The sequence below is a fragment of the Schistocerca gregaria genome, chromosome 1 (genome assembly GCF_023897955.1).
Source record: "Schistocerca gregaria isolate iqSchGreg1 chromosome 1, iqSchGreg1.2, whole genome shotgun sequence".
Lineage (NCBI taxonomy): Eukaryota > Metazoa > Arthropoda > Insecta > Orthoptera > Acrididae > Schistocerca > Schistocerca gregaria.
Genome location: NC_064920.1, coordinates 729,397,657 through 729,422,778, shown reverse-complemented (window position 1 = coordinate 729,422,778; position 25,122 = coordinate 729,397,657). Strand labels below are relative to the sequence as shown.

The following is a 25,122-nucleotide window of genomic DNA, read 5'->3' as shown; positions in this document are numbered from 1 at the left end:
TCACTGCATTAGAGAACTAAACATAAGACCTCACTGTGCCTAGAACAGGAGAAAGGAGTGCAATATTCTGCTGCATCCATTTTCAATAAGCTACCACAAGAACTCAAAAATCTTAGCAGTAACCCAAACACTTTTAAGTCTAAACTGAAGAGTTTCCTCATGGCTCGCTCCTTCTATTCTGTCGAGGAGCTCCTGGAAGAGCTGAAAAATTAAGCAAATTCCAGTGTTACATTGTTGATTTTCTTTATTTAAACTTACGAATTGTCACCTGAATATGTTTCTTATATTTCATTTTATCTGTTTCTATTATCATATTATAATTTAATGTATTGACTCGTTCCATGACCATGGAGACTTCTCCTTAATTTGGTCCCACGGAGCAATAAATAAAAATAAAAACAATAATTACAAATCACAAATGATCCACCAGCAGCAGACAAATACAAGTTGTGACTGTGGCAAAGTTGCAAGTGTTCATGCAACATTCAAAACTGGATATGTTCCAACTTTTTGTAACACTCAAAAAATCATCAGTGAATGGAAAACCATTAAAAAATACTATTGTCATAACTGTGATTCAATAACAAAATGTATTTAAATACAGAAAGCACACAAGCAAATAATTATAAGTTATTACCAAACCATGTGGCTGATTCATTATGCAGAGTAATGTAAGTCATCCTTCTAGTGTGGTCTAAAACTGAGTCTCTTGTCTAGTATCAGGATGGCCATCATATACCATTAGGCCAAACTTTCCAAAACCTTAGACTCACAGTTTACTCCAGTACAAGTTACAATTTCAGTATTCTTACTGCTAGCTAATATGTAGTTAAACAGGAGGATGCATGTTTTCATTGAGGTTAATTTTAAATGTAGCAAGTTGTTGTATGCTCAATAGTTTAGGCACAAAAATATGATTAGCATGATTGCACACCTTCACTAAATTATTAACAATGCTTAAAATTTATTAATAACTAACAAAGTTACACATCATTCTATGGAAAATTACATCCCTTTCTGCTGGTGCCATCAGTTTTTGTGTTATGTTAAATTACAGGAAGTTTTAATAACTAAAACATTAATTGGCTGGAGATAATGTAATAAATCATGTAAAACATAGAACATACAAATGGCAGTATCCTAACAGATGCCACCTTGCTGTTTTGTGTATCTTCCATCTTTGCTGAAGGAAACAGGATTTTAGTACATTTATATTAAACTTATTTTATCTGCAAATTATGATGTAACTGGTAAAAGTGGGTATATTAGCAGATGTTCATGCTAAGCCCTTTAAAATGGTACCTTGATCATTACTGTATCACCCATGGTTGAGTGGTTAGTAATTTTACAATATTTGTCCATACATTTTTTCATCATAATGAATCTTCATAGACGTGCAAGGTGCTGATACAAGTATTTTGTCAAAATGAAATGGTCAGAACAGTGTGCTCTTTAAACAGATATGTTATGCCTCTCTATACCATATATGGTTCCCTCAATAGAAACACTCAAGTGAAACATTTCATATAACACCATGTAATGTACTCATATGACCAATACCATGGAACTTCTGGCCACACCAAATCTGACAGCACCACTTGGCCTCAGGCTCCCTGGCCAGTGTGAGATGACTCAGCTCACCACTGACAACCTTATGCAGCCATGCTACAGCCCTTCTACTGCTCAGGTTGCCACTTCTAGTCTCAGCTGGACACTCATGTCTCACTGTTGTCAAAATATGTAACTATCCAGTAATCACTTGTGATCCCTGTACACAATGTAAATGCTTGCCCTCTGGACCACTATGACAAAGAAGCTTAGGAAAAAGTATAATCTTTTGAGCCCAAGATCTCACTATAGGTATATTCATGTATAAAAACAAAAAAGGGAAAGGTTACATGATTCAGGACAATGATGTAAGAAAAAAGGTTAATAAACCACACTGAGATTCTTAATTTACCATTGTCCACCTGATGTGGAATAGATATTCTACATTTATATCATATTACATCTTCCTTGAATAGTACCTTAAAACTGAATGAGCATTAACATATTCCAAATAGAACCTGTAAATAAGAGGATAAACTGTAAAATAATAAATAAATACAGTCATTGACATCTCATAATGAAAGTCTTAAAAATTAATGCCAATTTATTTTATATTCATAAATTCAGTTATACCATAAAAAGGATTAAAAAGTAGACAGCTTAACAACTTGCTTCTGAATTAGTTACGGGGGCTGCCTGAGCAGAAAATGAAAATTTATTAAATATTCTTAAGCTGTTGATTAGATAGAGTGCTGTGATCTTACCAGCATGTAGCTTTTTATATATAATTTTATTTTGCATTTAATGTTATGGTGGTGAATATTTTCCCTCATTTTGAAACCCTCTGTGCTGTTTTTCACATACAATGCTGAGAAGTATATGTAAAGATAATGACTGTTAATATTGTGAGATGTATGAATAGTGACCAGAAGCGCTCAAATCTACCATCATTGCTCATTGCCCATACCACCTTCTTTAGAATTTTTAGAATTTCACTGATGTGAGAAGAATATCCTCATATTGACAGTCCGTACCCTATGTGACTGAAAGAGTGAAAAATAAATAACTCTTAAATATTCTTTTGTTACTGAGTCTCTCAGTTTCCACATTAAATAAGTAACTCAACACAAATTTGTGCAGGTGTGGTTTTTTTTTAATCTGGGTTGCAAAGCACTGTGTTTGAAGAGAACCAATTTAGTGCTGCTTCCATGCCATCTTGCATCATACCTTGCAGAACTAATGTGTTCTTATGTTGAGCTAGCAAAGTTGTGTCATCTGCATAACAAATAATGTAGTTGGGGACATTGTGTGGTTAATCATTGTCTGCAATTATAAAAAAGGACTTAAGGACAAAACCTTGTGGGACCCATGACTTAACTTCTTGCAGCTGTGAGTGTCTATTGCTGACAGAGACAAACTGTTTCTTGTTGTTTAGGTATGATACAATTACTGCCAATACTGAGTCTTGTACACCATAGAATTTGATTTCAGCAAGTAAGATATCCTCAGAAATACACTCAAATACCTTGCTTAAATTACACAAAAGAGGTGAAGCTTTATTTTTATTCTCAAAAGCTATTATTACGTTGTTCACAATTGAGAGAACAGCACTAGTAGTATTTCTTCCCTTGCAGAAGCCAAATTGACTATTAGAAAGTAGAATATGTGACTCAAAGTAGTTATTTAGTTGGTGATAAATAAGAGATTCAAATACTTAGGAGAAAATAGGAACTACTGAAACTGGCCAGTAATTTCTGATATCAAGTTTGGACCCTTTTTTGTACACTGGAATTATTTTTTATATTTTTAGTATTGTAGGAAATTCTCCAAACTGTAGAAACCTGTTAAAAAGAAAGACAAATGTTTCACTAATTATATGCACTGTTTTGCTAATTATGCAATTGGACAATCAAGAGTAGGCCATGCTCTTGGCATTTGAGAACTTTGCCACTACTTATGTCACCTCAGTGGGTGTGATTGTCCTCCACTTAAAGCTATAGTTCCCAAGTTGGTGTTGCTTAAATAGATTGGTTGCATCCATACTTGCAGATTTAATTTCATTCCTGATATTTGTTACAGAATCTAAACGAAAAACATTAACTTTATCTTGGTCAAGAGCTACGTTATATTAATGATACGTGTAATGCTATTATGTAACAACATTTTGTGTAGCTTTGCACTCATTAGGATCATGTTCAATGTATCCTTCGTATGCTGTTCTTTTTGCCATTCTAAGCTAAGTTCTGTAGGTTCTCTTACATTCAAGACAAGCTTTGTACCAGTAGCATCTCTAGATAAAAAAGAAAGTACAAGTGAGAAAGGAGAATATAGTGAAGTGAAGTGTGTACCAAAGCAGAAAGGAGGTATCCCCAAAGACAGATAATCCATCCAACCTCACACCGCAAGTTCCCTTCTGTGGGAAGGCTTGTCTCAACAGCTCAGAGGAGTGATGTTTGTATACTCTACAGAGTGAATTACACCAATCTTTCCTACCACAACTGCAGAAAGTAATTCTCACCTGACTATTGAAACTGAATGATGATCAAAAACATCCTCTGGCTCTAATATGAAAGGATTAAAATATAAACAGATCACACAATTGTCTGTCATTATTCCATTAATAAATATGTCTGTTGAGTGACTCAAAGACAAATCCACAACTACATGTAGCCTAATAATTCACCATGCCTCATATATTTAGGCCATCTAATTATATAACTCTTAACTTGTGATTTCTCAGGTTTCTCATCAAATTGATTAATGGTGTGGTTTCAGGTGTTCAGATGAGTTGTTGGTTCTGTTTTATCGCAATATTTGAATGACTGACCCACTTGTCTTCTTCAAGTGCTGCAGACTGTGTTCATATGTGTTTTTGCACCACTATTTATTGCCAAGTTCATCTCCTGTTATTCTCTGTAAGACATTGAGTGCTTAATTAACTGAATTTGTGATGCCTTATACACCAGTGTGCCATAAATGAACTCAATAGCATCAAAGAACTTCTCCTCATTGGGGTTCACAGTCACACATAATTTCTTAGAGGATTTCATATTTGGCAGTGACTGTAGAAATTATTTATGTCATTGTTGTAATTTTGGCCTAAAGGCCATTTTTAGGTAGTATTACAAAAGATTTTGCTTTAGCACATGTCAGACTTTTAAAATTCTCTAACATATGTACATTTCATTAGCAAAGTAAGCATTTTCACTGTAGAAATACTGTATCATCAGATGAGTGTGAAGCTCTGTACATCATGAAAATCATGATGTACAGAGCTTCAGTCTTGTTTGATGGTATGGTATTTCTACAGTGAAAAGGCTTATTTTTGACAATGATATGCATATATGCCAGAGAATTTTAAAGTCTGATTTATGCTAAAGCAAAATCTTTTGCAGTACCCCTTGAAAATGGTCTCTAGGCCGAAATTGCTATTGAAAAATAAATAATTTCTACAGTCAGTGGTGAATACAATGTTCTTTGTAGCATCAGTTTACCCCAATCACAGTAATGAAACGTGCAAAACACCGGCAAAATATGCCTTCCACTTAAGGCAGCTAGCTGTACAATCATACTCAAGACTTGCTCTGAGCTGTAGACTTACATCCAAGAGTCACTACTGTGCACAATGTGTAACCTTATGCTATGCAAACCTCTGTGGACGGTATCTTAATCTTATGCTTTGCAAATTTCTATTCACCACATTCATAGATCATCTTTTGTGCTCTTCAAAACTTTGAAACCAGTTTGTATTTATTAATATCAATGTTTGTGCCACAAACCCACCCAAATGCATTAATACAAGAGTGGGAGAGCTGTGTATCAGTTTTACATCTTTTCTTCGCTGCTGTGGAGAGGGACCCTCCAAGATCCTATTGACGGCAAAAATGCCCACTTTGTAATCATTAACAGAAAGACTCCTGTCTTTACATATTTTGTGTCATCGCTTGATACAAGCCTGTAATCCCTAAATAAAGCCACATTCATAGATCATTATGAAGGGCGCACAAAAGGAATGCCGGTAACAATATCTAGAAAGTCCAAGTCCACAGTAGGGTCAGTACACAAGAAGCAGCTAGGTATGATAGGGATTTACTCATGCAAAGTATTACTGTCAACTGAGTTTGCTTAGCCTGTTGCTGTGATTGATTAAGCCCACTTGACCTGCCTTCCTTGCCTGTGATGGCACACTACACTCCTGAGCTGTTAACACCACTATATCACCTGCTGGTGGGGATATTATCAAATGAAATGTAAGTTTATACCTCTGTGCTGTCTGTGACTTGGAACCGAGTTTTGCTTTAACTTCCTGGCGGTTATTCCTATAACAGATAAAACATTCAAGGTCTATTTTTCTGAATTCCATTTTTAACTGCCAGATTTTTAATTTATTGCTTCCAAATACTTGCATTTCTCATCTGTCATTGTTAACCATTTTTTCATACCAACTTTTTTATCAGAGTATTTTTAGTTACAGTGGTTTAAAATATAGGGGGTTAATTTTCTTCATTGAGCTTCTAATGTCCACCATCTCAACCAGTACTAAATACATCAAAAATTCATAATATCTTCCCAAATATGATTTTTCACAATGAAATGGTTGGGTCAATATTCTTCATGTTCACAAACAATTGAAAAACAGAGGTGGCAGATTAGAAATAGTTTATAGTTACCAGTACAAAAACTGAAACTAATTATTTTGACTTACCTTGGTTCCTGATGTGGAATACATTTTCCTTACATTGCCGGCACAGCAGTCTTGAGGAACATGAGATTCCTGATAGGTGTAGAAAGATATTGAGTTCATCTACTGTCAAGTTATGATATTATCAATAAAAGCTGCCGGTATTTATATTCACTGTTGACACATTAATTCCATGTTCTCTACATGACTATCCATCAAATAAACAGTTACTGACACATTAAGCATGTGTGGGAAAACCAAACCAATTTTCACATCTCCCTTTCTGCCACTTATATGCAAAGATACTTCTCATGGCTATCTCAGAAGAAAAGGATAACACACCTATTAGAGAAGTTCTTTTACATTACAAATTAATTATTTAGTGATGATCTTTTCTTGGAGAAATTTTTAAAGATTTGTAATCAACAGTTTTAAAGTAAATAACCTCAAATATAAATAAAATTAAAAAATAAATTTCAAAATAAATCCAATACATGAGAAATAATTATGTATTTGAATAAATAATGAAATAATCTCATTTATGTTTGATCCACATTTGACCAAATACTCTGTATATAAGTGTATAAAACTATTTTATTTGTGTTATTAAAGCTGTAAAATTACAATTTCTGAACTTGTCTGTTTTGTACAGTAAATTTATGATGTGTTTCAAATAATTCATTTCTTATAATCATAAACAGATACTACACTTAGTGAAAGATGAATTATTGACCACTACCATTACAATCTGTATGATCTCAGAACATTGCCATTTTCATTTATTTGCAAAATTTCCAGACTTCCTACATGTACCATTTTTAGTGTCCCACAGGATACTATTGACTTCATTACTTGAGTGACTGAAGAGAATATTAACACTGCAATCAGTCACTAGCCTTGTCTTGGCAAACTTGCCAAGAGCAAACAAATGCTCTAAATGTCTTACCAGCTGATGCACATACATAAACTGAAGCAAAGTTGTTTGGGAGCCGGAGAGTAACTGCTTAAGCATAAAGCAAGAGCAAGTCAGGAACACATTACAATTGAAGTAGTGAGACTGTCTTTGACACTTGACTAAAGGCTTCATAGAGTGTACTGCTACACCAAACATTTTTAAGGTACTTTGGAGGCCAGACACAACACTTCAAGTGATAGTCTCTGCCAGTGCAAGCACTGCAGCTAACTTCATGTCCCCACAATTAAGATCTCTGGCAGCTATATTGATAACATTGGGAGAACATAGCACTTAGCACTTTTCTCAGCACTGTTTGTTGCGTTATGTTTTCATGAGTGGGTGTTTGCTGTTTTGTCACTTATTTTTGGAAACTTGTCACAGTCATCATCAAACTATGCTGATGTTGCTTCAAAAGACTGAGTTCACTGGGCAATGCCATTGAGGCTTGGGTCTGAATTGCATGTGCTTTAGTACGCACTTTGTTGTCAGATGCCAAATGCAGTAACATGTCTTATGAGTGATTTCATGTAAGACTTTTCACTAATCCAACATTCAAATCTGCTGTGGCAACTCAGATTTTGCAGATCACTTATTCTATCTAATTAGGACTTGCATAATTTTTTATGTTATATCAAATTGTAGTCTGACAGCTACAATGTAAGTTTAGTGATCAAAGTGCATAGTCAGCAACCTGTAAATATCAGTGAATGATTAAGTATCTAAGAGGTGTTTTAACATTTGGTCTAGTAGAAGCCAACAATCAGCCCCTTGCTGAATAGGATTGTCACTTCCCTGACAATATATACTGAAATGACATAGATAAACCTGCTAACACCTTCAACACAAAGAAATTTCTGAGTTGAGAAGTAGATGGAGCTGATGCTGCTTGTGTTGCTTCAGATAATTCAACTGGACCTCATATTTCCGTTTTTCACATTTCTGTTGTTGCTGTGGCGTTAATCACTGCTTCCATAGCTCCAGAAACTTTGGATTCTTAATGAAGTACTTGACAATGCATATGGGCCTGAAGTGTCATAGTTCAGTTCTCTTTAAGGGAGACATTATATTCTCACACCTCAGATGTGACCATCTCTAGCATATGAATGTTATAATTGCTGTCATCTTTTACTTCAGCTTTAAATTTAGGCAAATGTTCACAGCTTGTGGGCACTTTAATATCTAGAATTTTTTTGTCATACATCAAATTCCCGGGTTAGGTGAATCAACAATGCATCTGGCTTTCCTAATTGGTCTATTCAACTTTTCACTTGGGCACCTGATTGATCTATTTGCTCACTCATTTTCTCCATCATTTAAAAATTCATTCCTCACACTAGCTCAAGTACTTCTTTTAACAATTGCTACTCATCAAATAGCAGAGATGCTGAGTCACAGATAGGGACAACAAAAATACGTTCACAATTAAAGCATTCGGCCATTGGCCTTTGTCAACAATAGACACACACATGCACTTACGCAGATGCAACTCAAACACATGACTGCAGTTTCAGGCAGTATTTCAGTTGCCTGAGACTGCAGTCATGTGTGTGAGTTGCGTTTGCATGTGTGTGTGTGTGTGTGTGTGTGAGTGTGTGTGTGTGTGTGTGTGTGTGTGTGTATGTGTGACTATTGTTGACAAAGGCCAATGGCCAAAAGCTGTAATTGTGAAAGTCTTTTTGTTGTGCCTATCTGCGAATCAGTATCTTCACAATGTAATGAGCAGCAACTTCCCTGGATTTTCCATTGTTTGATTTTAACGCAGTTTTAAATACCTCAGTTCATGACTGAAAATGTACTTTCATGAGAACTCCATTTGATCATATGTTGCCCTCTCTTGCTTTTCACTTTCAGCATGAGCCATCAAAATATAATTATATCAGTCAAAACCCACTGTTGGTGGCTTGGAGACAGCCTGCTAAGAATTTAGATCTACATGTATACTCTGCAAATCACCATAAATTGCATGGCAGAAGAGGCTTCCTGTTGTACCACTTACTAGGGTTTATTCCCACTCCATTCACATACGAGTGTGAAGGGAATGATTGTTAAAATGCATCTGTGCAGACTGTAATTTATCTAATCTTGTTCTCACAGTCCTTATGTTAGTGGTATAAATGGGGCTATAGTATATTTCCAGAATAATTATTTAAAGTCAATTCTTGAAACTTTGTAAGTAGGCATTTCAGGACAATTTATGTCTATCTTCAGTCATTTCAGTTTTTCACCGTCTCTGAGACGTTCTTCCACAGGTCAAACAAATCTGTCACCATTCATGCTGCACGTCTCTGTCTATGTTCAATACATCCTATTAATCCTGTTTGGTGTGGCTCCCACACACTTGGGCAATATTCTTGAATGAGCCACACAAGTGATGTGTAAGCAATCTCATTTTCCACAAAATTCTACCAATAAACTGTAGCCTACCACCTGCTTTACCCACAACTGAGTGATCATTCTATTTCATATCTCTACAAAGTGTTAGACCCATATATTTCTACGAGTTGCTCAATTCCTGCTGTGACTCACTGATATTGCAGTCATATGATATGTTAGACCCACATATTTCTATGAGTTGGTGAATTCCATCTATTGCACAGTTTTACATTTCCGAACATATAAAGCAAGTTGCCAATCTTTTCACCACTTTGAAATCTTATGAAGATCTAACTGAATATGTATGCAGCTTTTTTCAGAAAGTGCTTCATATCATCTGCAAATAGTCTGAGATACTGTTAACATTATCCATAAGGTCATTAATATACACACATCAAAAAGTTTCACATCACCTTGATCAGAAAACTGGAATAGAGATCAACATAAACATCATTTTCACTCTTTTTATTGCTCATTGCATTGCATTTGCATGTTGTACCACCATACAGTGAGACCTTCAGAGGTGGTGGTCAAGATTGCTGTACACACTGGTACCTCTAATACCCATTAGTACATCTTCTTGCATTGATGCATGCCTGTATTTGTCGAGGCATGCTATCCACAAGTTCATCAAGGCACTGTTGGTCCAGATTGTCCAACTCCTCAATGGTGATTCTGTGTAGATCCCTCAGAGTGGTTGGTGGGTAACGCCGTCCCTAAACAGCCCTTTTCAATCCATCCCAGGCATGTTAGATAGGGTTCATGTCTGGAGAACATACTGGCCACTCTAGTGGAGCGATGTCGTTATCCCAAAGGAAGTCATTCACAAGACATGCACAATGGGGGCATGAATTGTTGTCCATGGAAACAAATGCCTCGCCAATATGCTGCCCATATTGTTGCACTATCAGTCACAGTATGGTATTTATTTATCGTACAGCCATTATGGTGCCTTCCATGACCACCAGCGGCGTACATCGGCCCCACATAATGCCACCCCAAAACAGCGAGGGACCTCCACCTTGCTGCACTCACTGGACAGTCTGTCTAAGGCATTCAGCCTGACCGCGTTGCCTCCAAACACGTATCCGATGATTGTCTGGTTGAAGGCGTCTGTGACACTCATCAGTGAAGAGTATGTGATGCTAATCCCCCGTTGGTCTGTTTGGCATGTTGTTTGGGCCCATCTGTACCATGCTGCATGGTGTCATGGTTCCAAAGATGGACCTCACCATGGGTGCCAGGAGTGAAGTTGCGCATCATGCAACCTATTGTGCACAGTTTGAGTTGTAACACAACATCCTGTGGCTGCACAAAAAGCATTATTCAACATGGTGGCTTTGCTGTCAGAGTTCCACCGGGCCATAATCCATAGGTAGCGGTCATCCACTGCAGTAGTAGCCCTTGGGCGGCCTGAACGAGGCTTGTTGTCAATGCTTCCTGTCTCTCTGTATCTGTTCCATGTCCAAACAACATCGCTTTGGTTCACTCCTAGACACCTGAACATTTCCCTTGTTGAGAGCCCTTCCTGGCACAAAATAACAATGCAAACATGTTTGAACCGTGGTACTGACCGTCTAGGCATGGTCGAACTGCAGACAGCACGAGCTGTATACCTTCTCCCTGGTGGAATGACTGGAACTGATCGGCTATCAGAGCCCCTCCATCTAATACGCGCTGCTCATGCATGATTGTTTACATCTTTGGGCGAGTTTAGTGACATCTCTGAACAATCAAAGGGACTGTTTCTGTGATACAATATCTAGTCAATGTCTATCTTCAGGACCTCTGGGAACCAAGGTGATGCAAAACTTTTTTTGATGTATGTACAACATGAACAAGGTTCCCAAAACACTTCACTCCCAAAGTTACTTCTACATCTTACAGTGACTCTCTGTCCACAATAACAAGCTGTGCCTTCCTACCAAACATTCCTCAGTGCAGTCACAAATTTCACTTGATACTTCATATGTTCATACATCTGACCATGAGCATGGATGAGGTACTGAGTTAAGCGCTTTCAGAAATCAAGAAATATTGCATCTTCCAGACTGCCTTGATCCAAATCTTTCAGTATATCATGTAAGAAAAGTGGGAGTTGGGTTTCACATGATCGATGGTTTTGGAATCCCTGCTGGTTGGCATGGAGGATGTCATTCTGTTCGAGATGCCTCATTATGTTTGAGCTCAGAATGTGTTCTAAGATTCTACAACAAATCAAAGTCAAGAATATGGTTAGATAGGCTAACTCAATCACAAATTCAGTACAGAACCTGATAGGAATTCCATCAGGCCCTGGAGCTTTGTCCAGTCTTTAAATTCAGCTGTTTCTCAGGACCAGTTACAGTAACTTAATTCATTCATCTTTTCAGTGGGTTTTCCTTTGTAAAGGAACATTTGAAAGCTATTGCTTTGCTACCGTCAATTTCTGTTCCTGTGTCACTCATAAGCAACTGGACACTAACTTCTGTGCCAGTGACAGCTTTACATGTAACTATAATCTCAGTGGGTTTTGTGAAAGATAAATTGACAGTGTTCTGCTACGGTAATCATTAAAGGCTTTACACACTGTTTTCTTGACAGCCAAACATGTTTCATCAGCATCTGTCTATCTACTGTCCTGAGCTTTGTTTTACACCTATTATGCAGTAACCTCTGTTTCCTTGGGTGTTTCTTTACAGTGAAGCTATCCCATGGATGACCCCTCTCATTAAGAACTGTTCTATTGGGTACATATCTATGCAGTGCATGGTCAACTTTTTTTTTACACTTGAGCCATAGTTGTTCTACATGCTCCTGCCCTGTGCTGAAAGTTTCAAGTTTCTCATTAGGAGATGACACTACTGCTTTTTTATTTAGTTTGCTGAACATATTTATCTTTCTACTTATTTTACCCATTATTTGTACTTTGTTAATCATTGTTGCCACAACCATGTCATGGCCATTGATAGCAGTTTCAATGAGGGCACTCTCTAAGAGGTCATATCTATTTGTTGCCATTAGATAAAATATATTTTCAATGTGAGTGGGGTTTTGAACTATCAGGTCTAGGCAGCTTTCAGAGAAGACAGTTAATAATGTTTCACATGATGTCATGCCCACCACTAACAACACTGTCTTGATTGTTGGATTGTTATAGCATTGACTGATGATTATGTATGATTGGGAAACTTACATACAAGCAAACAGAGTTTTTCTCTAAATTTATCATTTACATCAGGAAATGAGTCTGACTGGCAGTAGAAGGATCCAGTAACCAATTTATGCCCACCCTTGGCACTGAGTCTTGCCTGAAGAATTTTGCATGCAGATTCAATTTCTATCTCAGTGGATTTGAGTTTCTGGGTTACTGCGACAAACACACTATGTGATCAAAAGTATATGGGCACCCACAAAAACATACATTTTCACATTAGGTGCATTGTGCTGCCACCTATTGCCAGGTACTCCATATCAGCAACCTCAATAGTCATTAGACATTGTGAGAGAGAAGAATGGGGTGTTCTGTGGAACAATGTGACATTATCACAAGAGCTGCTAAAATGCAGAAACATTTGGGGTGATACCCTCTGCATGCACATTTTATGTTATAGCTTCTATTGCTACCACACGATCATTTTTCCATATGCAACTATCATTGTGGTAAATTTCTGTTATTAAGTTTGTTTTCTGTTCAGATTTTATATGAAATACAAATATTTTTATGTTTGATTTTAGACTTCCTTGTTGTACTCCTAAACTAACTGTACAGATACTGTATAGCAATTCCTTTTTCATTTTAGTTTCTTAGCAGATGTGATAAAATTTATGTCCTGAAAGATGGTCGTATACTAGAGGAAGGAACACATGAAGAGTTGATGGCTTCTGAGAAGGAATACTCGATTATGATCAAAAGATATACAGCAAGCAAAGACCAAGAAAACAATGTTTCGTAAGTGGTGCCTTTATTTTGTTATGAACACCAAAACTGCTACATATATTTCGATTTAAGTTTTATAAAAAGTGTCATATGAGTACAGTGAGACTTGAAATCTCAATAGTGTTTTAACATTTTTTTCTGTTTTGTCTTATTTTAAGAAACTAGAGCTTCTCAAAAACATGAGAAAATTATATGCACTACATGAAGGTAAATGTATTTTCTTTTCATCTTTGCTTTGTCTACCTCTCCTTGGTTAACATTATAGCTTTTATTTCCACTTTTCAGTTGGTCAGTAAAACCATCTGCCTTCATGTAAATATTTCTTTTTATTTCTTTCAATAATTAATGATCAAATTATCAGCATTCCTCTTCTCTGATATCTAAACTGCCTTCATATAAATATTTCTTTTTATTTATTTCAATAATTAATGATCAAATTATCAGCATTCCTCTTCTCTGATATCTAAACTAACTGGCAGTTGGTTATGTTGTATCTGGATGTACTAGTGTAATTCATTTAATTTAACCCTAAAATAAAATATTTTTGGCCTCTCATGCTGGAAATAAAGACCATCTTATTAAAAAGTTAGAAACTGTTTAGTGTATAAGAACTCTACTATTATATAATAATTTCTTTTTCATTTTAGTTTTGTTAGCGAATGTGATAAAATTTATGTCCTGAAAGATGGTCATATACTAGAGATTGGAACACATCTAACTAACAAATCAGAAATTTTTGTAATACTGGTATGCATGGCTGTTAATCAGGTTAATATTTTTATTATTTTTGTATATCAATAGGCCTGTCATAGATTTTGCTTCAGTTAACTGAATTTAGTTCGTTACAATACTGTTTTACTATTTTTAAGAGATCTGAAGGTGACAGCAGCTGAAAATGGTTATTGTGAATCATACATTTTATGTGATCAAAATGGACCTTTACAAATAAAGTGCCATAACATGATTATGGACTCATTTATAGACTTTATATCTTCAATTAAAGATCAAAAGTGCTGCCCCAGTTTTATTTTTGCACATTGCAAAGATGAGTGATATAGATGTTAGTGTCAATGGCATTGAATTGCTAAAATAAAACAGAATCCCTGTCAGATTCTGTACAGAATTTGCTGCTGACTTCATCCAGTTTGAACCATAATATTCAGTACATTTCTCAATTAAAAATCAGTGCCTAGTGGTTAGAAAAAAGCAAAATTCATACTTTTGTAAAAGAAGGGCAGAATTTGAAATAGGCAAGAAAAAACAAAAGCTCTTAAAGAAAAGACCAAAAAATATAAAATCTCAAGTTAAATGCATGGGAGGCATATTATACCCATTTGAGATTAAGACAGGAGACCTACAAGGTGATGGACTATCACCAATCCCATTAAACTTTGTAACTGAAAAAGTGATCACACAATGAAAGAAAAAATTAGCACAATCTAACATCAGAAATGGAATGAGTACATGCTGATTGGAAAAAGTATGTTTCAAAACTGATTGTTTGCAGATGATTTAGCAGCTTTGACTGACAATACAGAGGTAGCACGAAAACAGACAGAAATACTCAACCAAACAGCAGGAAAAGCAGGACTACACATCATCTTTTGAAAAACCAGAGGTAATGGCAAATGGCAAGAAACCATCAAAATTACAAACAAAGTTCAGAAATATCAGACAAACAGCCAAATTTAAGTATCTACCAGAAGTCATCCAACCTAACAGGGGACGAAAAAGAAGCCACCAGAGCAAGATTAAGAGAGAAGGACTTAGCTTTTCACTTAACAAAAGGTGTGTATAGTAAAAAATAATTACCTAGAAACGCCAGTATTCACAATTACAAAACAGTAAATCAGTCTAAATGCATATATGCTTCAGAAAAAGTAATTTTAGGATCAATAAAGAAAGGTGAGGAAAGCAGGAAAAAGGAAACTGAAAGGCTTTCAGGTAGTGAAATCATAAATTCTTGGTATGGGTTCCTTAGTAAAATATTTTATTAAAAGGTCAGTTGCATGCATGTGTCTTGAGTGGATACCAGAGTCCAGCTAAACAAAAAACTACAGACCTTACAAGAATTTCCAAAATAATGGATTATTTTCTTTAGTCTTTTGATGACTCCTATAGTGAGGTCTTGTGAGGTCCCTCTTGGCACCCCATGTGGTGTTGGAAGTTCCATGCAGCACCTGTCATGGCATAGGAATATCTGCTGGTGAACTTCACCCAATGAGTAACTCAGATAAATGATAAAGTGTAAAACAGATATTTGAGTTACTATAAACTGGAATATCTGCTGGTGAACTTTACCCAATGAGTAACTCAGATAAATGATAAAGTGTAAAACAGATATTTGAGTTACTATAAACTGGAATATCTGCTGGTGAACTTCACCCAATGAGTAACTCAGATAAATGATAAAGTGTAAAACAGATATTTGAGTTACTATAAACTCTATAATGAAACAGTCATGCTTACTCATTTGTAGATGACAGTGAAACAGTAAATTTTGCAGCTCTAATGGTTATGGGTAAAATCCCAAGTTTAATTCATCTAAATTCTGTACCCCCACAAAAGAAAGATTATGCAGATGATGTTAGGATGTAGGACACCAGCAGAAGGATTTAAATAAAGAGATGAAATGAAATGATCGTATGACATTGATGAGTGGGAGTTCCAACTGGGGAAGTTCACCACTCAGTTCCAAGTCTTTTTCAGTTGACACTGTGTTGGGCAACTTGCTTGTTGACAATGATGAAATGATGATGATGATGACAACAACACAACATCCAGTCCCCAAGTACAGAAAATCTCCAACCTCCCTGGCAATCGAACCCTGACCCACTGCATGGCAGTCACATGTGCTGAGATCTCAGCCAAGGAGGCAGACAATAAAGAGATAACAGAGTTATATACAATCAAGTAAAAAAATGCAGAGAATATTAAGGAAAGAAGAGTAGTGATACATGATCACATTCAAATAATGAATTGTGACAGATTGACAAGAAAACTCTTAAAACATTTTGAAAAATTAAAAGTATCTTAGGGTGGTGAATGGAAACCTTAAAAAACTGACATAAATAAGGAAGAAATTGAAGTGAGAATAAAATATAGAAAAAAAATTAAGATTTCCAAGGAAAACAATTCAAAAATACATGAAAAAGTAAAGAGCAAAAGAGATAAAAGAAAACAGGTTATAGATGCAGGAGTATCGGAGAAAGTGTGGGACTAATTTAGTAACTTAAATATGATCCTTTGTTGGCCTCAAACAAAAGAAGAAGAACATGTGGCTACAACAATTAAGCAACAATAATAGATAAGAGTCACCACTAGTGTGACCTTAAATAATCCATCAGTGAAAAGAGATATAGAATAAAATTTCAGAATATTTACATATTTCATTGTCTTGTAAAATCTTGGTACAAAATATTAATAAAGGGCTGCACATACACATTCCTGGTTTGACAAACACTTGGTCACCCTACAAAACCTTGACTGATCTGCTAAATCATCTAATCTTAATACCACAGAAAATGTCCATGATTGTTTGTAACTGCATTTGAAAAATGGCATTCTATATTCCAGTGATTTTGCCACTCTATAGGGTTGACCCATCAGTGAGTGACTTGAGTTGGACATGGTATCCCTTAAACAACTGTTAGTTCTCTTCCTTGCCAAATTGACGCCATGATCAAACCTGGGCTAGTATTATGCCCTGTTAGCATGAAGCTCTCACAACAGAGTGAGTGGCTGGTGGTAACACATCTGCGTCACTCAAGTTGGTGGACCAGTGTGGTCCTGGCCTCCCCTATTCACTGTCTGAGTGAACTAGTGGCTGTTCCTTCATCAGAGTTCAAACAGGCACATGTTGGCAGGGATTTGCTAGTTACTGGGAGCTGCAACATTAGGCTCATTATGGAGCCACCTAGGAAGATAGTATTGAAGGTTGGAAAGAAAGCCTGTGTGCAATGGGTATTTCGACTGGTGGGCCTCATCCAAGATGTTGAGTGGCCTTGCCTGTGGCTATTGAGTGTACAGGGTGTAGTCACCTGCAATCTGTGGCTCATGTAGGCACCAAAGATGCCTGTTGCATGGGTTCTGAGGCCATACTCAGATTACACAGGCAGCTGGTGGAGGTGGTGAAGGGTGCTGGACTCACACATGCAGTGCAAGCAGACCTCGCAGTTTGCAGCATTGTTCCCAGAGTTGATTGTCATCCTTTGGTTTGGAGCTGATAGGAGGATCTCAACCAAAGGCTTTGTCAACTCTGTGATGGTCTTGGTTGCACATTTCTGGACTTCCATTATTGGGTGGGGAATTGAAGGACTCCACTTGATAGTTCAGGAGTGCACTCCACAAAGTAAGCAACTCAACTACTCTGGTAGTAGGCTACTTCTGTAATGTACATGGGTTTTGTTTAGGCTAGGCAGTAGTTTGAGGTGCTCTGATGAACTCTCGCCAGACAACACACAGGTAGTGAAGTCAGACTGTGTTCAGCTTAAAGACACTTTAACTGTCAAAATTTTATCAGTAAATTTTCAAAGTATTCGTAACATAGTACCCAAATTTACTGTCCTCCAGAGAAGTTCTTGTGTTCGAAGTTTTCTTGGTCCAAGAGCTGGCTGAAATCCGAAGTAGATACCTCTAAGGTATTTAGCAAGTCTTGGAACATATATCAGAAAGACAGATTAGATGCCATGGGAGGGGTAGTGTTCATTACAGTTCACAAAAATATTATCTCCATTGAAGTCAAAATTGGGTGTGATATTGAAGTCATCTAGTCATATATAACAAGTCTAGGTGAAACCAATCAACTGTTGGGTGCTTTTCCTAGCCATCCGATTTTGCTGTGGCAGTTATTGAGTTATTCAAAGGAAAGTCTATGGTCAGTAATGTGTAAACACTCAGATCATGCAATACTAGTTGGAAATAACTTTAACCCTCCTGAGTATAGATTGGGACATCTATGGCTTCATTCTAGGGAGTACAGACGGACAGTCTTGTGAAGTACATTTGAACACATTGTCTGAAAACTGTCTTGAGCAGCTAGTTCACATCCTATACACAAGTGAAGTACCTTAGACCTTGCAGCTTTAAACAGGTCAGTCATTATCGATGCAATCATTGTAGGAATGAGGAGGCTAGGAGAGTGTTTCCCTTGGAATGATCAGCTAAGCAATCATTAGCATCTAATGTAAAATTGTGCTCAGAACAAGTATGTGCCCCATAAGTGGATTAAGGACAGAAAAGACCCATCATGGTTTTGAAACAAAATTTAGAAAAAGTTGCAGAAGCAAAGGCTTTTGCAGTCTTCTTGGTTCAAAAGGGAATGTGCAAATGATGACAGGCAATGGTCAGTAGAGATTCGTGCATTTGTGAAAAGATCTATGTGTGAAGGAAACAACTACACTGTTATACCTTAGCAAAACATCTGGCCATGAACCTGACAAAATTCTGGTCCTATGTAAAATTGCTAATCGGATGTAATGCTTCCATCCAATCACTCATTGGCTGATCTTGTGTGGCATTAGGAGATAACAGAATGACCATTGCACAGAGTCCCTTAAGGATGACATAGTAACAACAATTCCTAGTGTAGAGATACAACTTAAAGAGTTGACAGCAAATATGTTGCCAGGTCTGGATGCAGTCCCATTTCAGTTTTACAAAGAGTGGTCTATGGCATTGGCCCCTTATGTAGCTTGCATTTATCATGAATGTCTTAACCAGTGCAAAGTTCCAAGCTACTGGAAAAATGTTCAAGTGACTACTGTATATAAGAAGGGTAAAAGAATGGACCTGCACCATTATAGACCAATATCCTTAACTTTAGCTTGCTGCAGAATTCAGGAACATATTCTGAGTTTGAATGTAATAAATTTACTAGGGACCAAAAAGCTTATGTCCACAAATCAGCATTGTTTTAGAAGCATTGCATGTGCAAAACTCATTTTGCCCTTTTCTTACATCATATATTGATAATGTGAATTGTGGATGAAAGTCAACAGGCAGATTCCACATTTCTAGATTTCTGAAAAGGATGTGACTGTTAACAACAGTATGAGTATATGGAATAGGTTCTCAGAGATGAGTATGTGGAAAAGGTTCTCAGACGTGTGAGTGGCTCAAAGACTTTTTAAGTAACAGAACCCAATATGTTACCCTCAATGACAAGTGTTCATCAGAGGCAAGTGTACTGTGAAGGGTGCCCCAGGAAAGTATTTTCGCTATACATAAATGACCTGGCAAGCAGGGTGGGAAGCAATCTACAACTGTTTTATCATGATGCTGTACAGGAAGGTGTCAAAGTTCAATGACTTTAGGAGGATACAAGATCACTTAGACAAATTTCTAATTGGTGTATTGAATGGCAGCTAGTGTGACCTATTCTTGAGTACTGCTGCTAGATTTGTTACTGGTAGGTTTGAATAAGATGCAAGTGTTATAAAGATGTGTCTGGAACTCAAATGGCAATCCATGCAGAGAAGGCAACATTTTTTTCGAAGAACACTATTGAGAAAATTTAGGGATCTTGCATGTCAAGCTGCCTGCATAACGATTTACTGCTACCAACATACATTTTGCAAAAGGTCCATGAAGTCTCTTTTAACTGATTAAATTTGTCCATTTGATGCACTCTACACATTGTAAGTTAACAATAGAGAAACCTGAATAAATATCAAACTAATTACTCCACTTGATCACTGTGTAGGAAATAGTGTACTCAGAAAGATAGTGAGTGTCAAATAACAATGAACTATATTTGTGCAGTCGATTAGTAGATAAAACAGACAGATAGGTTTGATGGTTCAAAAATTTAATTTCTATCTCTTCTTGTTGTAGACTAATTCTGTTTAATTGCTTTCATGTACATATCTGCTTGTCCACTTCCATAGCTGAGTGGTCAATGCAGCTAACTGCCGTACAGAGGACCAGGGTTCCATTACCTGATCTGCCACAGGCTTTTCTCATTGGGAGGACTTTTAACATGCTGCCGTCAGCCTCATGATGACAATTGAGGAGCTACTTGACTGAGTAGTAGTGACACCAAGTCACAAAAACTGACAACAGCTGGAGAGCAGGGTGCTGACCCCAGGCCCATATGTACAGCATCCAATGATGCCATTGGTGGAGGATGACATGTGACTGGTTGGTACTGATGGGCCTGCCATGACCTCAGTGTCAAAGTCACTGTTAGTGCCAGCACAATATCTCCACAAAATCAAGTCCATAATTGCTAACTTCAAGATTATCAGATAATAAAATAATTTTTACACAGTGAAACAATATTGTTGATTCCAATGAAATTCCAAGAAGCTTCGTTTATCAATGAAGAATGTGACACATACATATATGTGTTTCACCTCAAAACAGTGCAGAGTTGTAAAATTACTTTCATTTGAAAAAGACAGCCATGGATATTAATTATTAGATTTTGAACATGGAACTCTGTTGCCTCTATGAGCTTCCTTGGTTATTTACTGATGATGCCATCTGCTCGTGGATAGTGCCCTGCCAACTCACTGCCCTTCAGGGAGAATCTGCAAATGTTGAGTTCAATTTTTCTACATGGACATATCATGAAGCAGGGAGCAATAGCTAACCTACCTCATTTATAAAATTGATACTAGTGGCATGTACACTCACAAGAGATAACTGTGTCACCACTCGTCACACCACACTGTCACTATCACATGTATGTGTTCTGGGAGATGATATTTCTGGCCCAAGTTCCAGAACAGATTCCTATATTATTACTTGGTGTCTCATAAAATGAATTAACATTCAAGCACTATTCCATAAGTAATGGAACCATGGTCTCAGAGTAATAGAATGGATTGGTGAAGATTTTACAAAGAGTAAAAAATAGGCATTTAGCTATGTCAGGTCTAAATATTGTAAATATTGGTTGGTTTATTATACCCAGACAGTACGGATTTTGTCAGAACTTTTTTTACTTAATGTTAATTATTGACAAATTATCAAGCAGAAAGGTAAAAATGTAATTTATTACAGTTTTTAAAGATTTGGTTGATGTACCAGCAACAATTTGAGTGTCTAAGCAATTGAAGATTGTACAGACACTGTTAAAAGGGGCAATTATTTGACAAGGGTGCTTGGGAAACAGCAAAGGAAGCAAACTGAAAAATATTTCAAGAGCAGTAAGGCAGAGAATAAAGGCAAATCAAGGGGTTCAAGATATATTGGAATGTGATATAAGATGATTTACATAGACAGATCAGAAATCTCACCATGAAGATGTTATACTTACATACCTAAGTAATGTCACTTTGAAGGAAGGAGAGGTACAAGGAAATTATGGTGTTTCCACTGAAATGATGAAAGCCAGGGGAAATATTATACTAAAGGAATTTGTTGCAGTTATTTTATTTCGCAGAAAATCTATATACATGTCAATCCAGCGCATACGAAATATTTACTGCTGTTGTCGCAAACCTCAAAGAAAAATGTATTTAAAGGTTTTCAAGGTTTTCAATGATGTCAGCCACATTTGGGCATTAAAATGAATCAATGGTAAAAGGTGAAAATTTTGTGCCAGATCGGGACTCAAACCCAGATCTCCTGTTTAATGCGAGTGGTCACCTTAACCTACTTGATCATCTGAACACACTTTCAGTCCAACCCAAATTCAAAGCCTGTTACACACTAGTAGCGTAGAGTCACCTGTCTGTGACCCCTTACTCACTATTTCAGATTCCTGCAAGAGATCAGGCTTAGTGTGCATCAATACTGAAAGGATGGATCTTTGGTCATCACACTGTATGGTGTCTGCTCTTTCAGATATGACCAAAAAAATTTATTTTGCTTGTTACCATCGATTCATTTCAATGCCTAAATGCAGCTAACATCATTGAAAACATTTGAAAAACTATTTGTTTGGCCTCTGGATCATGTAAGGTGTCTGTTCTTTCAGACACACACACACACACACACACACACACACACACACACACACACACACACACCCCTAACCTATGGTGTGATGACTGATGAACCATTCTTTCTGTGTAGTTGCACACCAAGGCTGATCTATTGCAGGAATCTGAAATCACTTGTAAGAAATTCATGGGTATGTGACACAGGGCTAGTAGTGTGTAACAGGCTGGGAATTTAGCTCAGATGGGAAGTGTGCTTGGATGGCCAAGAGAGTTAAGGCAATTGCTCACTTTAAGCAGGAGATCCAGGTTTGTATCCTGGTCCAGCTCAGGATTTTTGCCTGTTACCATTGATTCATTTCAATGTCAAATGTGACTAACATCACTGAAAACATTTGAGTAAGTATTTGTATGGCCACTGGATCACATAAGTTCTTTTGGGTATGTCAAAAACAAAAGACACATGCACTGCAATATTCAAGAAATGGAAGGTGCTGTTGATGTGTAGCTTTCATAGAATGGATTGGTAGTTGGGCTCATTTTGTTAGCAAATAAACAGAATGTAATAATACTTAGAAAGTGTATTTTTTGTGCAAACATACACTTTTTTTAAAATAGAACAATGCCTGTTGACATTGCCAAACTAAAAGTAGGGTAAATTAGAATGTCAGTGGTGTTTGTTGCAGGATTCTAATGTGAGTCATTTATGAGATATAGTATTTTGAGAAGTTTCAGGACTGACGCTTGCTTGTGCCATTCAGTCTGCATAGTTGCTGGGTACACTGTTGTTATGTTTGCTTATAGTGTGCTTGTGTGTTCTGTGAATGCACTGTGACTTGCTAGTCAGTTAGTGTGTGACAGTCCAAGTAGTAGGTCATGAATGGATGATAGGGTTACCAGTACAGAAAATGCAGACTTGCAGATGTTGTATGGAGAGTGTAGAAAGAATGGAGTTTGTTCTTGTATGATGCATGTGGCAAGATATCCCAATACATGTGCATCATCTCAGCAATTACTTATCAACCTCTTCAACTAGTTATGTGAAAGTGGTAGTGTAACACCTAGACAATATAACAAAAGGAAAAAAAGTGTTGACAGAAGAGGAGGAATTAATGTTATTGCTGCTATTGCAGTTGATCCATGCGTTAGCTCCCACACAATCGCATGACGAACTGGCATGAGTCAGGCAAGCATCCTAAGAATTCCCCATCGACATAGGTTCCATCCCTATCACATCTCTCTCCATCAAGTGCTGCAGGGAAATGGTTGTGAAAATTGTGTTAACTTTTGTACGTGGGCCTTAAGACAGGGAACTCCAGATGTATCATCTATCTTGTTTAGTGATGAAGCAACATTTACCAAACATGCCCAGGCAAACTACCAAAACATGTACTATTGATTTGTTGACAATACCCATTGGCTTTGTCAGATGCAATGCCAGCATCCATGGACTGTAAACATGTGGTGTGGGATAGTGAACTATCAGCTCATAATCCCGTTATTCATGGATAGAACACTGAACATGCACAAGTATCACAGCCTCCTAACATATCGTCTTGCATAGGTGCTAGAAGACATTTCTCTGCAGACTAGGAGGAACATGTGGTACCAACTGATGGCTGTCCAGCCCATAGTGCACAAAGTACTTCAGCATGTCTTCATAAATTGTTTGCAAATCATTGGATTGAACACAGAAGCCTTGGGCAGCCTGTTCCCCAGATTTGATGCCTGTAGGCTTTTTTTCTGTAGGGAAAGTGAAAGATGCTGTCTACACTAAGTGTGTGCTGCCACAGGTATTGAAAAAGTGTTGGTGTGGGAACTTTTCAAAATATGGTATCTTGTTAACGACTCACATTAGCATCCTGCAAAAAACACCACTTACATTCTAAATTAAGTGGCTTTTAACAATGTAAGAAAAGACAGATTGCTACTTATTATAAGGAAGATTCGTCAAGTTGGGGAAAGGCACAATTAAAAGACACTTACGTAAAGCTTTCAGCCATAGCCTTCATCAGTTAAAGAGAGACGCACACCATTCACGTACATAAGCAAGCACACCTCATTCACACACCAGTATGAAGGGCCTGTGTGAGAGGGAGGGAGAGGGGAGGAAAGGGGAGATGAGATGGGGGAGCAAGAAAGCAGAGGAGCAGAGAAGGGGAAACATGAGTATGTCTGTTGGAAAAGGGCGGCACACAAAGAGGGTGGGAGATGAGAATAGGGAGGAAGCGACAGGACCGAGGGAGTGGAAGCTGTTGGATGGAGGTTGTAGGGACAACAGTACCATAGATTGAAGCTGGAATAATTTTGGAAGCAGACATATTGTAGGATAACTCCAATCTGCACAGTTTTGGAAAGCTATTGATAGATGGGAGGATCTAGATGGGTCAGGTATTGAAGCAGCCATTGCAGTCAAACATGTTATGTTCAGCTACATGTTGCACAACAGGGTGATCTACTTTGCTTGTGGCTGAAGTTTGATGGTGGCCATTCATCCTGGTGGACATTTGGATAATTGATAATTTTATATCGCACGATTTGTTATCAACTGTGCAGTTCGCCTTTAGAAGTCGTTTAACAACTGAAAATGATATAGTCTCTTTTCTCTGTGAGGTACTGGATAGGTTAAACAAAAGGTTTCAAATGCTAGGCATATTTTTTTATTTAACTAAGGCATTTGATTGCGTTGAACACAAAATATCACTCCGGAAGTTGGACCATTACGGAATATGGGGAGTAGCTCACAATTGGTTCACCT

General features: G+C 37.3%; 1 protein-coding gene across 9 annotated transcripts in view; it reads left to right on the top strand.

The window, feature by feature from the left end:
• The window catches only part of LOC126267010 (ATP-binding cassette sub-family C member 5-like), a 531,190-nt gene that overhangs the window by 365,581 nt on the left and 140,487 nt on the right, over window positions 1-25,122 (top strand). For all 9 annotated transcript variants that reach the window (XM_049971782.1, XM_049971823.1, XM_049971815.1 and 6 more), the window contains one exon: window positions 13,340-13,488. In XM_049971782.1, coding sequence (XP_049827739.1) covers window positions 13,340-13,488 — 149 coding nt within the window. The remainder of the gene's footprint in view (window positions 1-13,339; window positions 13,489-25,122) is intronic.